Here is a 10630-nt window from a genome sequence, read left to right as displayed (position 1 = left end):
GCCGTGCGCAGCCCCGTGGGCAGCCCAGAGCAGGCATGTGGCCCGCTGCGCGGTAGGGGCCGGGGCCAGGCTGCCGTGCTGCGCCGCGCCGCTTGGGTCCCCCGAGCAGCGTCTCCTCTGCGGTGGCCCGGCCTCCAGCGCCCGGGACAGGGGAGGTGGGGCAGAGGGCGAGGGGGGCGCTCCCACCTTCGCACACGCATGCAGACGTCCCAGTGTTCGCTTCTGTTCCTTCTCCTTCTTGGCTGAGATGGGCGATGGCGCCGTGAAGCTGCTGCCGGGCAGGTGTGGGCAGTGCCACGGGGCTGCCTACTTCTGTATTTGGAACAGGAAGAGCCGCAGGTTGATGTTCTTGGCAGCCAGCAGCTTGTTGCACTCCACGGAGTCGACGATGGGCAGCGGCACGTAGTCCGTCTCGTTGCTCTCGTTGGTGAAGACGAAGTGGTAGATGACAGGGCTGATCTTCACGTCGTCGTATGGGCCCTTGAGCAGCAGGAAAGAGCACTCCAGGGGCGCCGTTGCCTTGCTCTTGAGGAGCAGCTGGAAGGACAGCGTGCGCTTGCACGACAGGTTGGGGTTACGCTCCGAGTCGTTCACGCGCGCCTTCAGCACCCACGTCTGGTTCAGCACCGTGAACCGCGGCGTCTCGTAGTACAGGCGCGTGATGAAGTCGTCCGTGCGGTACGGCCGGAACTGGACCTCTGTGGAGACAGACAGGCCGGGGAGCCGGCGGTCAGAGCAGGCAGGGCCAGGGGCAGCGCCTCCCCAGCCGGCCGGGGACACGGGCTCGGCCAGGGAGGAAGGCAACTTACCAGGACACAGCGGGCTCTACTTGTCACAAGGCAAATCAAACGCAATTATGGCAAACGGAGGCGCACGCAAGCTTTGGGGAAACAACTACGAACAGAAGTGACACGCATTAGCGGCAGAGTCCAGAGGCTGCGAGAGGTGAACGGCCAGCCCCTCCTGACCCCCAGGTCAGGTGAGGCCTCCCTCCTCACCCTTCCCCAGGGCCCAGCAGAGGGAGAGGCCCCGCCCAGGGGGCCGGGGTAAGCAGACACACAGACAGGATGCAGTTCTGTGAACAAGTGTACTTTATTGGTTCCGATACAGAGCTGCCAGAAAAGCCGGCGGCCGGGCTGGTGTGTTGGGCCTCGAGGCAGAGTGCCATTGCGTGGCTGGTGCTGGGCTCTGCCGGCCGGCCGAAGGGCCCGTCGGTCAGTGGGCGACTGCCATCACACAGTTCTCTCAGCAGAGCCCGTGGCCCATGGCTGGCGAGTCCCTCCACAGAGGTGGCCAGTCCGCCCTGCCCGGCCACGGCTGCAGTCACGACGCCTCGGTCCACCCAGACTCTCCAGGCCTGGCCTGGACTGTTTGTGACACAGTGCCCACTGGGGCAGCTGAGGCTACGACTAACCAGCGGCCGTGGTCCTCTTCTGCTGAGACCGCGGCCCTCGGCCTTCTGGGCCTCCACAGGCCTCCACCTAGCCAGGTCCAGTCCAGGCAGCACGGTCTGACTGGCTGCCTGTGACTGCCCTTGACGCTCTGAGCCAGCCGCCTGGCGTGGGCCGGGCAGTATAGGGCCAGAGTACCCCCAGCAGCTCCAGCGACAGCAGGGGCTTCTTGCTATTCTCTGTGTCTAGACCAGGCTCTGGCCTGACTTCTGCTCCCCAGAGTGTCCAAAGGCAGTGGCGGTGGCCAGGAGAGCCCAAGAGATCCAGTGGGCCTGAGCGCAGTCCAGCCTGCCCATCCCCGGGCATCCACTCCCAGCTCTGCAGTTTGAGTCAGGCACCCTCAGCTCGTTCTGGAGCCCCGGCCCTGACCGTCTTCTCGCTGGCCTCAGGAAGCCCGTGGCCACTGCAGTAACCGCCTGCCGGTAGGACCTGACATGACGAGTGCTCTTCTTGCCCCTGGCTCCGCAGGGCAGGCCCTCAGCTCCCAGACCACCCCCCTGAGACACGCCCACCTTCCGGTTAGACCCCGACTGTCCCAAGGTTGCGCAGCCCCACACGGTGAGGACACCACTTTGCTGGGGTAGCAGGGCCGAGGTGGGGAGGACAGGTGGGAGGGGCCTCTGTGAGAGCCATGCAGGTGCCCCCAGGGTCCTGCCCGGCCCCTCCCCGGCTCAGCCTCCGGCCCCTCTTCTCCGTTAGATGTCCTCCCATTCACCAGGAGCTTGTCCAGAGCCTGGCCGTCTGGTGCGGCCTGTGCCACTGCCCACACCCCGCGGCCCCGCCCCCGGCCCGCGAGGCATGCAGCAGGCAGCAGGGCGCCTCACCTGTGTAGCCGATCTTCTCGAAGCTGAGCAGGCTGAAGATGCTGTTGTAGAGCTGCATCTCCTTGCGGTGGCTCTGGTCCATCTCGTCCAGGATCTCCATCAGCTCGTTGCCCGTCTTGGTTGGGTGGGCGCACGCGGCCTCGTGCACCGTCAGCTCGTGGAAAGGGCCGTGCCATGGGCAGCCGATACGCTTGTACTTGCACTGCGTCACCCTGGGGAGGAGGCGAGCCCTGCGGTCACACCCGCGCCCCATGGAAGGTGGCTGTGCCAGTGGGCCTCCGACCAGCCCTGCTCACACAGACCACTCCCCGAAGGACATGTTCCCCACGTGCCGGCCCTCAGGAAGGGGTCAGAGTGCGTGAGAGCCTGAGAAGGAGCAGGGCATGTGTGAGCTGTGCGTGTGCACGCCCCCTGCACCCGCTGCCATGGGGCCTCTCTCCACAACGGTCCTGGGCCCCGCGTGGCTTCACTCCAGGGGAGGCTCGGCAGCCTGGCCCCCTGGAGGGGGGGATTGGGGTGCTAGTGCCACCATCATGCTGTGCTCCCAGAGGCCCTGTGCTGGCCACACTTTCCTGGCCCAGGGACACCACGGACAGTCTCTAAGAAAGAAGCCACCACACAGCCACAAGGAACCCTGGAGGGCCAGGGTGACGTTCGGACGCCTCCAGTTGCAGATTTAAGCCCCCCAGTCTGTGGAGCCTCCCGCCCGCCCCCTCCACGGCCTGGGCCCTGAGCAGCTTTGCGCTAACCCGGCCCTGTGAGGTCGCCACCGGGCGGCCTGTGTGTGGAGCCAAGCCCCCGGCAGGCAGGCCAGGCGGCCCAGGTGCTTACCTGTCCTGGCACTCCTCTTTCTGGTGCCTCTCCAGGAGGGAGCGGGGGAACTGGCACAGGCAGAAGCCACACTCAGAGGGCAGCTCGCTCACGGCCTTCTCCACGGCCAGGTTGCGGCAGCAGAGGCTCTTACTGATCTCGCAACGACAGTTGGGGCATGTGGCTTGCTCCTCCTTCAGCCGGGCATCTGCTAGTAGGTGGATAAAACAGCCAGCGCACATCAAGTGACCATTAGTACACTGCGGAGAAGGAAAGGGAGATGAAGCTCACGGACCTGCGGGACCGCGCGGACGCGCGCCCGCCCCACTGCCGGCCCCTCCCAGGGGCTGCGGTGCAGGGGCCGCGGGCAGGCTGCTGCCCGACAAGCACAGGCTGCCACTCCCACTCCCGAGGGAGGGCCAGGCTGTCCTCCCGGAGCCCTGTGCACGCGGCCAGCAGTGTCCCCATGGAGAGGGCGGGTCTCGAGGTGGCCCTCATTGGCAGCAGAGGTTCGGGCTCTTCACTGTGGTGGCCCGCCAGCGGGCACTGGGTGGGCCACACGGGGGCTTTTCCCATCCAGGGGCTGGAGACTGTCCCCAAAGTCCACCACAGGGCCTGATTCAGGGACGCCCACGGAACGCGGGCTCTCGGCCGGCTGCCCACGCCGAGGCAGCTGCACCCTCAGCCTGGCCCTGCCACTCTAGACTCCTGGGCCCACACAGGTGAGCAGGCAGCTGCCACCCGCCCAGTGGGGCTGGCTACCTGGAGGGGACCTTCCCAAGGGCCGGTGGCACAGAGCCGTGGTGGGCGGGGAGGCCCACTTGGCCCAGGACAGGGCACGTGGGCAGTGTGCGCCTGCAGGAGCGTTGCTGGCTTTGGGCCTAGGAGCCAGGCCCCTCCCTGGCTGAGCCTGTGGATCCAAGGAACGGACGACACCGTCAGGGACCTGCCCCTCCCTGCCGGGGGTCCTGGAGTGTGGACAGTGAGCTGCCGGCTCAGCTACCTGGGCTCCCTCACTGGCTCCACACACCTGAGCACCCACTTGGTGCCCTCGAGACACACGGCAGGCTATGGGCCTGGGCCTGCAGGGGCTCCGGGGCTGGGGGAGGAGAGGCCCACACGGGAAGCAGAGGTGCAAGAGCGGACAAGCTGTGTCCTCCAGGGCACACGCGGCAGTCTTGGAGCCCGGGGAACACTGGTGGGAGTGTGGGCCCCACCGCCGAGGGCACCTATCTCCACTGGGAGACGCCCAGTGGCTGAGGACAAGTGGGCAGGCATTGCTTCCACAGGCTTCCTTGGGGCCCAGGACCCTTTTGCGACTGGGATCCAGTGTGGTAGAGGGACTCACGGGGCCACTGCCAAGCCACGCCTGCACACGATGGGGTCCTCAGTAAACACCAGGGGTCCGTGCACCCTGAGCTGAGGGTTGCAAGAGGCTGAGTGAGCTCTTAGCGCCTGCGGGTCGTGCTTGGGGTCCAGTGAGTGATGGGACTTATGTGCTGAGGACCAATGGTGGGGCCGGGGACAAAGCCTCAGTCAGAGGATCCAGGTCCACACAAACACCCTAGATCAGCTGCACTCAAATCTCAATTTCTAAGTCAGGTCAAAAGTTAAGACGTGCAAGACGAGGAGGGGGCTGGCAAGGGCCGGCCAGCGCCTGCTCTGGACACACAGCCTGGCTGGGGGTTGTGGAGCGAGGCTGGTCCCGAGAGCGGCCAGGGAGGAAAAGCAGTCTGCCCCGTCCACTGCCCGGGGTCAGTGGAGAAGCCAGAGACGCGATGAGTGGAGGAGGGGGTGGGGGGACACAGCACCATAGGCCGCTGCCACCCTGTGGGAAGCCCAGACCAAGAGCCCAGGTCACACGCGTTCTCAAAGCCCCGCCAAGGGCCTGAGCCCAAGAGGGCCTGGCTTCACCGTGCCACAGCCCCAGGGGGAGGATCGCTGTGGCTTCTAGAAGGCAGAGAGGAGGCAGCACATGGCAACCCGACCACTCAGTCATGGGAGTTAGAAGCTGCAGGGCCCCCGGAAGTGAGGCCAGACAAGGCAGCCCCGGGCTTGCCGAAGTCCCAGCCGCTGCCTAGCAGCCCGGTGAAGAAGCCAGGAAGGCCTGGGGACCCCACACTACCGTGTGGCCAGCTCTAGTTCCAGATGCCCCAAGGCAGGGCCCGCGGCCTCAGCAGACAGCAACAGCCACTGCTGGGCCCAACTCAGCTGGCTTCTCCTGTCTCCGGTGGCCCAGCCAGGGCGTGGGCCTGCAGGCGAGACTCGGGATGGAGTCCTGGGACGTCCTGAGGGACCCGAGGCTGCCAACTGTGTGACTGCTCACTCCCCGCACTGCCCTGAAAGCCCACTGCTCTGGAGCAGAGGGGGTGACCTGCACACCCCCCTGGCAGGTCTTTCCTCAGAACCTGGGGGCCGCAGGAGTTCCCAGACTCCAGGGCCAGTCCCCACCCCACCCCGCCAGAGCCTCCAGACCCAACACAGGCTCAGGTACTAGGGCACCTGCCCTCTGTTGGGCTCTGGGGAGGCGGGGGCACTGCCCCTCCAGCCCTAACAGCTCAGCTCTGAATCGGAGTGCAGCTAACCAGCAAGACGCTCCAAGTGCTGCTGGCCTGCCAAGGGACAAGCCAACGTCCACACGTGGCTAGTCCCTTACCGGCTACCCAAGGTACGCTCTCTGGGTGGACCCCAGGTGGCCAGCCTTGGCCCCAGCACCTACCCAGCCCAGGCAGTCTGTCCACAGCAGGACAGTCACCATGCTCCAGAGCCCTCCCCACCAGCCAGGCTCCCCCTCGGCCTCCAGAGCAAGACCCAACTCTGCACGCAGGCCTGGCCCAGGGCCTCTGCGGTGGTCGGGCTGGACTGTACCTGCCCCATTTTGGCCATCCAGAAGCTGGGCCACAGAGGGCTCAGCACAGCGTTGGCCATACGCCAAGCCTCTGACGCACAGCACAAGCCAGGGCAGTCGGAGTGCCCCACGTTACGTGCCAGGACCAAGCCCCCGAGAGCTTGGGCAGTTCCAAGGAGCAGTTCCTGCAGTGCCCAGGATGGGCTGCCTTCCCACCACCTGCCAGGAAGACCCTAGAGCCCCGGAGGGGGCTCCACGACCCAGGACCTTGTAGGGCCTCCCAGGCCCTCCTAGGACAGATGCTGGCCAGATCCCACAGGTCACCAGCAGTATGCTCTGAGGCTGGTCACATCCTTCTCTGGGCCTCAATTTTCTCAGGCACAAAAGACAACAGGGGGCGGGGAGGTACTTCCCCGATAGCACAGTGGATAAGACTCCGCGCTCCCAATGCAGGGAGCCTGGGTCAGGGAACTAGATCCCACATGCATGCTGCAACTGAGAGTTCGCATGCCACAGCAAAGGAGACTGCGAGCTGCAACTAAGGAGCCCATGTGCTTCAACTAAGGAGCTGGAGAGCCACAACTAAGGAGCCCACAAACTACAACTAAGGAGCCCGCCTGCCACAACTAAGATCCAGCCCAACCAAATTAAAAAAAAAAAAAAAAGTAAGAAAGAAGAAAATTTAACAGAACAGAAGAACGCTGGGAGGTGGGGGGAGCAGCAAACAAACAGCAGGAAAATCTACCTCTCAAACAAAGGAAGGAAAGGTATTTTTTTGAGTAGTTACTGTGTTCTAAGACCTGTTGTTAGGTATTTTACATCATGACCTCATATAATCCTCACAGCAAATTTGTAACGTGGATGCTATGATCCTCAATTTAAGATGAGGCAGTAGGACCTCCCTGGTGGTCCAGTGCTTAAGACTCTGTGCTTCTAATGCAAGGGGCCCAGGTTTGACCCCTGGTCGGGAAACTAAGGGATCCCTGCAGAGTGGCCAACAAAAAAAAAAAAAAAAAAAGAGGCAACAAGGACAGGACTGGCCTTATTACGCACTGAAGAGGTAGGATAGGACCACAAGTGCGACACACAATGCCCAGAGAACTAATGCCTGGCACCACACTCATCACCCAGCAGAACCCAGCTAGCCCCTCATGCAGCCCCTTGCCCGGAAGCCTCAGGAAGGACTCCAGGCACAAGCCTGTGATTTCAGCAAAACCCCCTCTCCCTCTCTCACCCCTGGGTTCCCCAACCCCACCAAGTTGTGCCCCAGCCCAAGCCCCTCAGCAATGGCCCCAAAGTGGGCATTTGTCCCTGCCCCTAGGATATCGCCCAGCAGCCCCTCCCCCTGCCTGCCCAGTGCACCCAGGCCATGCAGGCCGGGGCCTCTATCTGAACCAGCTTCCCCTTGGGGGAGCTGAAGGAACTGTCCGGGCTCTTGAGGAGGAGCCCTGGCCCCTGGGCCTTGGGACAAAAGCAGGTCTTAGAAAATGCCCCCCAGCTTCTGGGGGCCAAGTCCTCAATCAGTAGGCCTTTTAGGCCTGGAGTCCACAGTCCCCCCCAAACCCTGGGGTGCCCCCCAACTCCGCTCTTTACCACTAAAGGAAGGCTCAGCACCCAGACTCATGTGAGCAGCCCAATCTCCAAAGCACAGCGGAGGGTACCCACCCCCAAAGTGCCCCTCAGCCCAGCTGGAGGCCCCCCTTCACCAGGCCCAGCAGGGCCTCACGGCACCCCCCACACCCCTGCACACTCGGCCTGAGGTTTCCTTGACCTCTTTCATCAAGGGGCCCGGAAGGGACCATGCAGGGTCTGAGACACACAAGTGTCTCAGGGGAAGCCAGGACTGCAACCTTTCACCAGGTTTTGGGTTTGAAGTTCTGGGCCAGCAGTTCCCGAGGTCACAGCACCCCGAGACTCAGGGACTTGGGTGGGAGCCAGTCAAACCTGCAGTCAGGCTCTTGCTCAGAACCCAGGTGCTGCCTGGATCAAAAGGTAATTCAAATGACAAACCACCACTACAAAAAGCACAATTTCTCATCTAGTCAGAGACCAGAAGCGTGCTCTCCCCGCTGCTCTTGGCTAAGCAGATATATTTTCAAAGCTTTTTTCTCAAAGCATGAGCCAGCTATAGTCTTGGAGCCGGGGAAGAGGTTCCCAGGCCATGTGGGTGGGCAGCCCCACTGGAGATTCCTTAAACATCACCTTGAACAGAGTCTGCAGCACCAGGCAGGTCGACAGATGCCAAGACGGCGCACTTGGAAGCTCCCCAAGGCGGGCACCCACATTGGCCAGGATGCAAGCAGAGATGGAGCCACCCCTGCTTCCTGGGCCTTTTACCCACATGGCTGCCAGTGAGCTAACCAAGCCAAGTGGGCTGAGCCGAGTCCTGGCGGGGACAGGAAGCGCAGCAGGACACCCTCAATCCTCCCACAGGACAGATGGTGTCAAGTGCCCAGGCAGGTGGGATGGGACAGGCATCCTGTAGCAGGGAGAGGAGATGACCTCGGTGCAGGGGTGCTGCCTCAGTGGGGCCCACGAGGAGCAGGAGTGGGCAGGGGCAGGGACGGGAGAGAGCACCCAGGCAGCAGGGGCAGGAGAGCAATAGGCTGAAGGGGCGGGGCTCAGGTCTGAGGCAGGAGCAGTGGGCTCAGGGGCCAGAGGCCCGTTGGTGCCACATACTGTGACAAAGGCCCCCTGACTACTCCTCCACCCCAGTGGGGGTCACGGGAGCTTTCCTGGCTGAGAACGAAGTTGGGGTGGGAGAGCTCTGCGGCCCCTCCCTCCAGATGTTGGTCTGTGGCTCAGGGCCTCAGCTGACATGAGCAGGGCCAGGGCCAGGCCCACCTTGTGTGAAGGGCTAGAGGAGAGCCCCAGATGGGGTCAGGGATCAGGCTGCGGCTGCAACGATCCAGGCACCACCCACTGAGGCTGTGTTTCCCCCAAAGAAGGCAGAGGACCCAGCTCACATCGCCCTGGGGCCACAGGGCTGCATTCGGAGCAGGTGCCAGCACAGCTGCCCGTTGCCGGCTCCAACACAGAGCTCCTATGTGCACGTCACTGCTGCATCCCCGGCCCTCCTACCCCTACCTGGTTGCCTGCTGCCGTGCCCACCCAGGAACCTAGAAGGTGGCTGCACACCTTGTCAGGCCAGTCACCAAGAATACACCTAACACCCACACGGAGAACATCAAAGCCAGCACCTGCCGTACCAGCTGTAGCCCTGACCTGACCTGACCTAACGCAGGTCACGTTGAGGACCATTTGCACGAGTGCCCTGGTCTGACACCAGAGCAAGAATCCCAACCCAGGTGGTGTGATGTACTGGACCCGTGGCGGAGCCGACACGGTGGGGCTCAGATCAGGGAGCAGCAGACCAAGCCTAACCTTGCAGCCCGTGTCTGCTCTCACCACCACCCAGGCTTCCCCAGAGGCACGGAGGCAGGGGCTGGTAGCCGGAGCAAGCTCTCGAGTTACTGCGTACCCAGCCACATCCAGAGGCCCATGGAGATGCCCCTGCTGCCCCAGTGCCAGGCACAGCATGCAGGGCTCAGCACGGCCACTGCCTCTCCTCCTCGCCCCAGAACTGGGTACCATCTGAAACCGCGCTCAGGTGCGTAGCACTGCGGGCGCTTGCCCCGAACCACGCATCCTGGTGGGGTCAGGCAAAACGTTGCCTATAGGAACAGAGAGCAAAACATACCACATGCCTGAGGCAGGTCCACCAGAGACAGCCCGTCAACGTGACTCACCAAAGAAGGCCAGCAGAAGTGGAGGGGCTGAGCCCAAGCCCAGAAGCGTTGGCGAGCAGTGGGCCCCAACCAGGGACACACAGAGCTCTGCGTCCTCATTTCAAGGCAGCTCATGTGGAACCTGTGCTGTCCTTGACCAAATCATCCTGAGAGCAAACCCAGCTCTGATGCCAACCAGGCAATGGGGCGGGCCTCCAGGCCCATCTCGATGCCCCCCCCAATAAATGTTCCCATCCAGGGTGGCTGTGAGGGTAATGCGGACCACTGCACACAGCAAGGAGCCACCAAGAAGCCTTCCCTAGGGCCCCCCACACCCCAGGCTCCAGGGTGGGCACGGCTGTGCATCCATGCCCCATGGGCCCTCATCACACGGCAGGTCTTCCAGCAGCCAAAGCGAGTTCTGACCCGTGGCAGGGTTCCAGCCAACCCTTCTAGGGCCAAGGGCTCTCCCACTGATCACACGCTCTAAAGCTTTCTCCCAGCCTCTAGAGATGAGAGGGAATCAACTCCCTGCCAAGGCCCGGGTGTCACTTGGGAAGAATGAAGGTGGGGCAGAGGGCTTGTGCCAAAACCCACAGCTCAGCATTGGTGGGCTCTCCTCACTCAGCGGGCCCGTTCCCAGGGAAGCCACTGAGCAGAGCTCACTAGGCCACGGGGAAGGCCACAGGCCAGGTGGCCCAGAGCCTTCATTCCCCATCAGAGCTGCTCAGCCACCTGCCTCCTGCCGGCCCAGAGCTCAGCTACCAGCACAGTGCGGGCCGGTTTGAAGCAGCCAGGCTCAGAGGCCCGGTCACCAGGGGCTCCGGTCAGAGGCAGAAATGCAGCTCTCTGTGCTGAGTGGACCCAGAGCTGGCACCACATGGCCTGTTTTCATGCCAGGTCCATCTCCAGCCCACTCACACGAGGAGAGATGAGGAACCCATTAATCCCCCTGGGACCCCCCCCCCC

At 63.3% G+C, this 10630-nt stretch overlaps 1 protein-coding gene across 1 annotated transcript in view; it reads right to left on the bottom strand.

Moving 5' to 3' along the window:
• Positions 1-305: 305 nt before the first annotated feature.
• ZFTRAF1 (zinc finger TRAF-type and ring finger containing 1) overlaps positions 306-10630 on the bottom strand; it is a 14735-nt gene continuing 4410 nt past the window's right edge. Inside the window, exons 3-5 of the mRNA XM_007464534.1 lie at positions 3107-3345; positions 2276-2487; positions 306-698 (exon numbers count right to left, since the gene is read on the bottom strand). Coding sequence (XP_007464596.1) covers positions 307-698; positions 2276-2487; positions 3107-3345 — 843 coding nt within the window. The 3' untranslated portion in view covers position 306. The remainder of the gene's footprint in view (positions 699-2275; positions 2488-3106; positions 3346-10630) is intronic.

This window comes from Lipotes vexillifer, unplaced genomic scaffold, assembly GCF_000442215.2.
Source record: "Lipotes vexillifer unplaced genomic scaffold, Lipotes_vexillifer_v1.1 scaffold394, whole genome shotgun sequence".
Classification (NCBI taxonomy): domain Eukaryota; kingdom Metazoa; phylum Chordata; class Mammalia; order Artiodactyla; family Lipotidae; genus Lipotes; species Lipotes vexillifer.
Note: the sequence above shows the minus strand (reverse complement) of the source record. Positions and strands in the feature narration are given on the sequence as shown.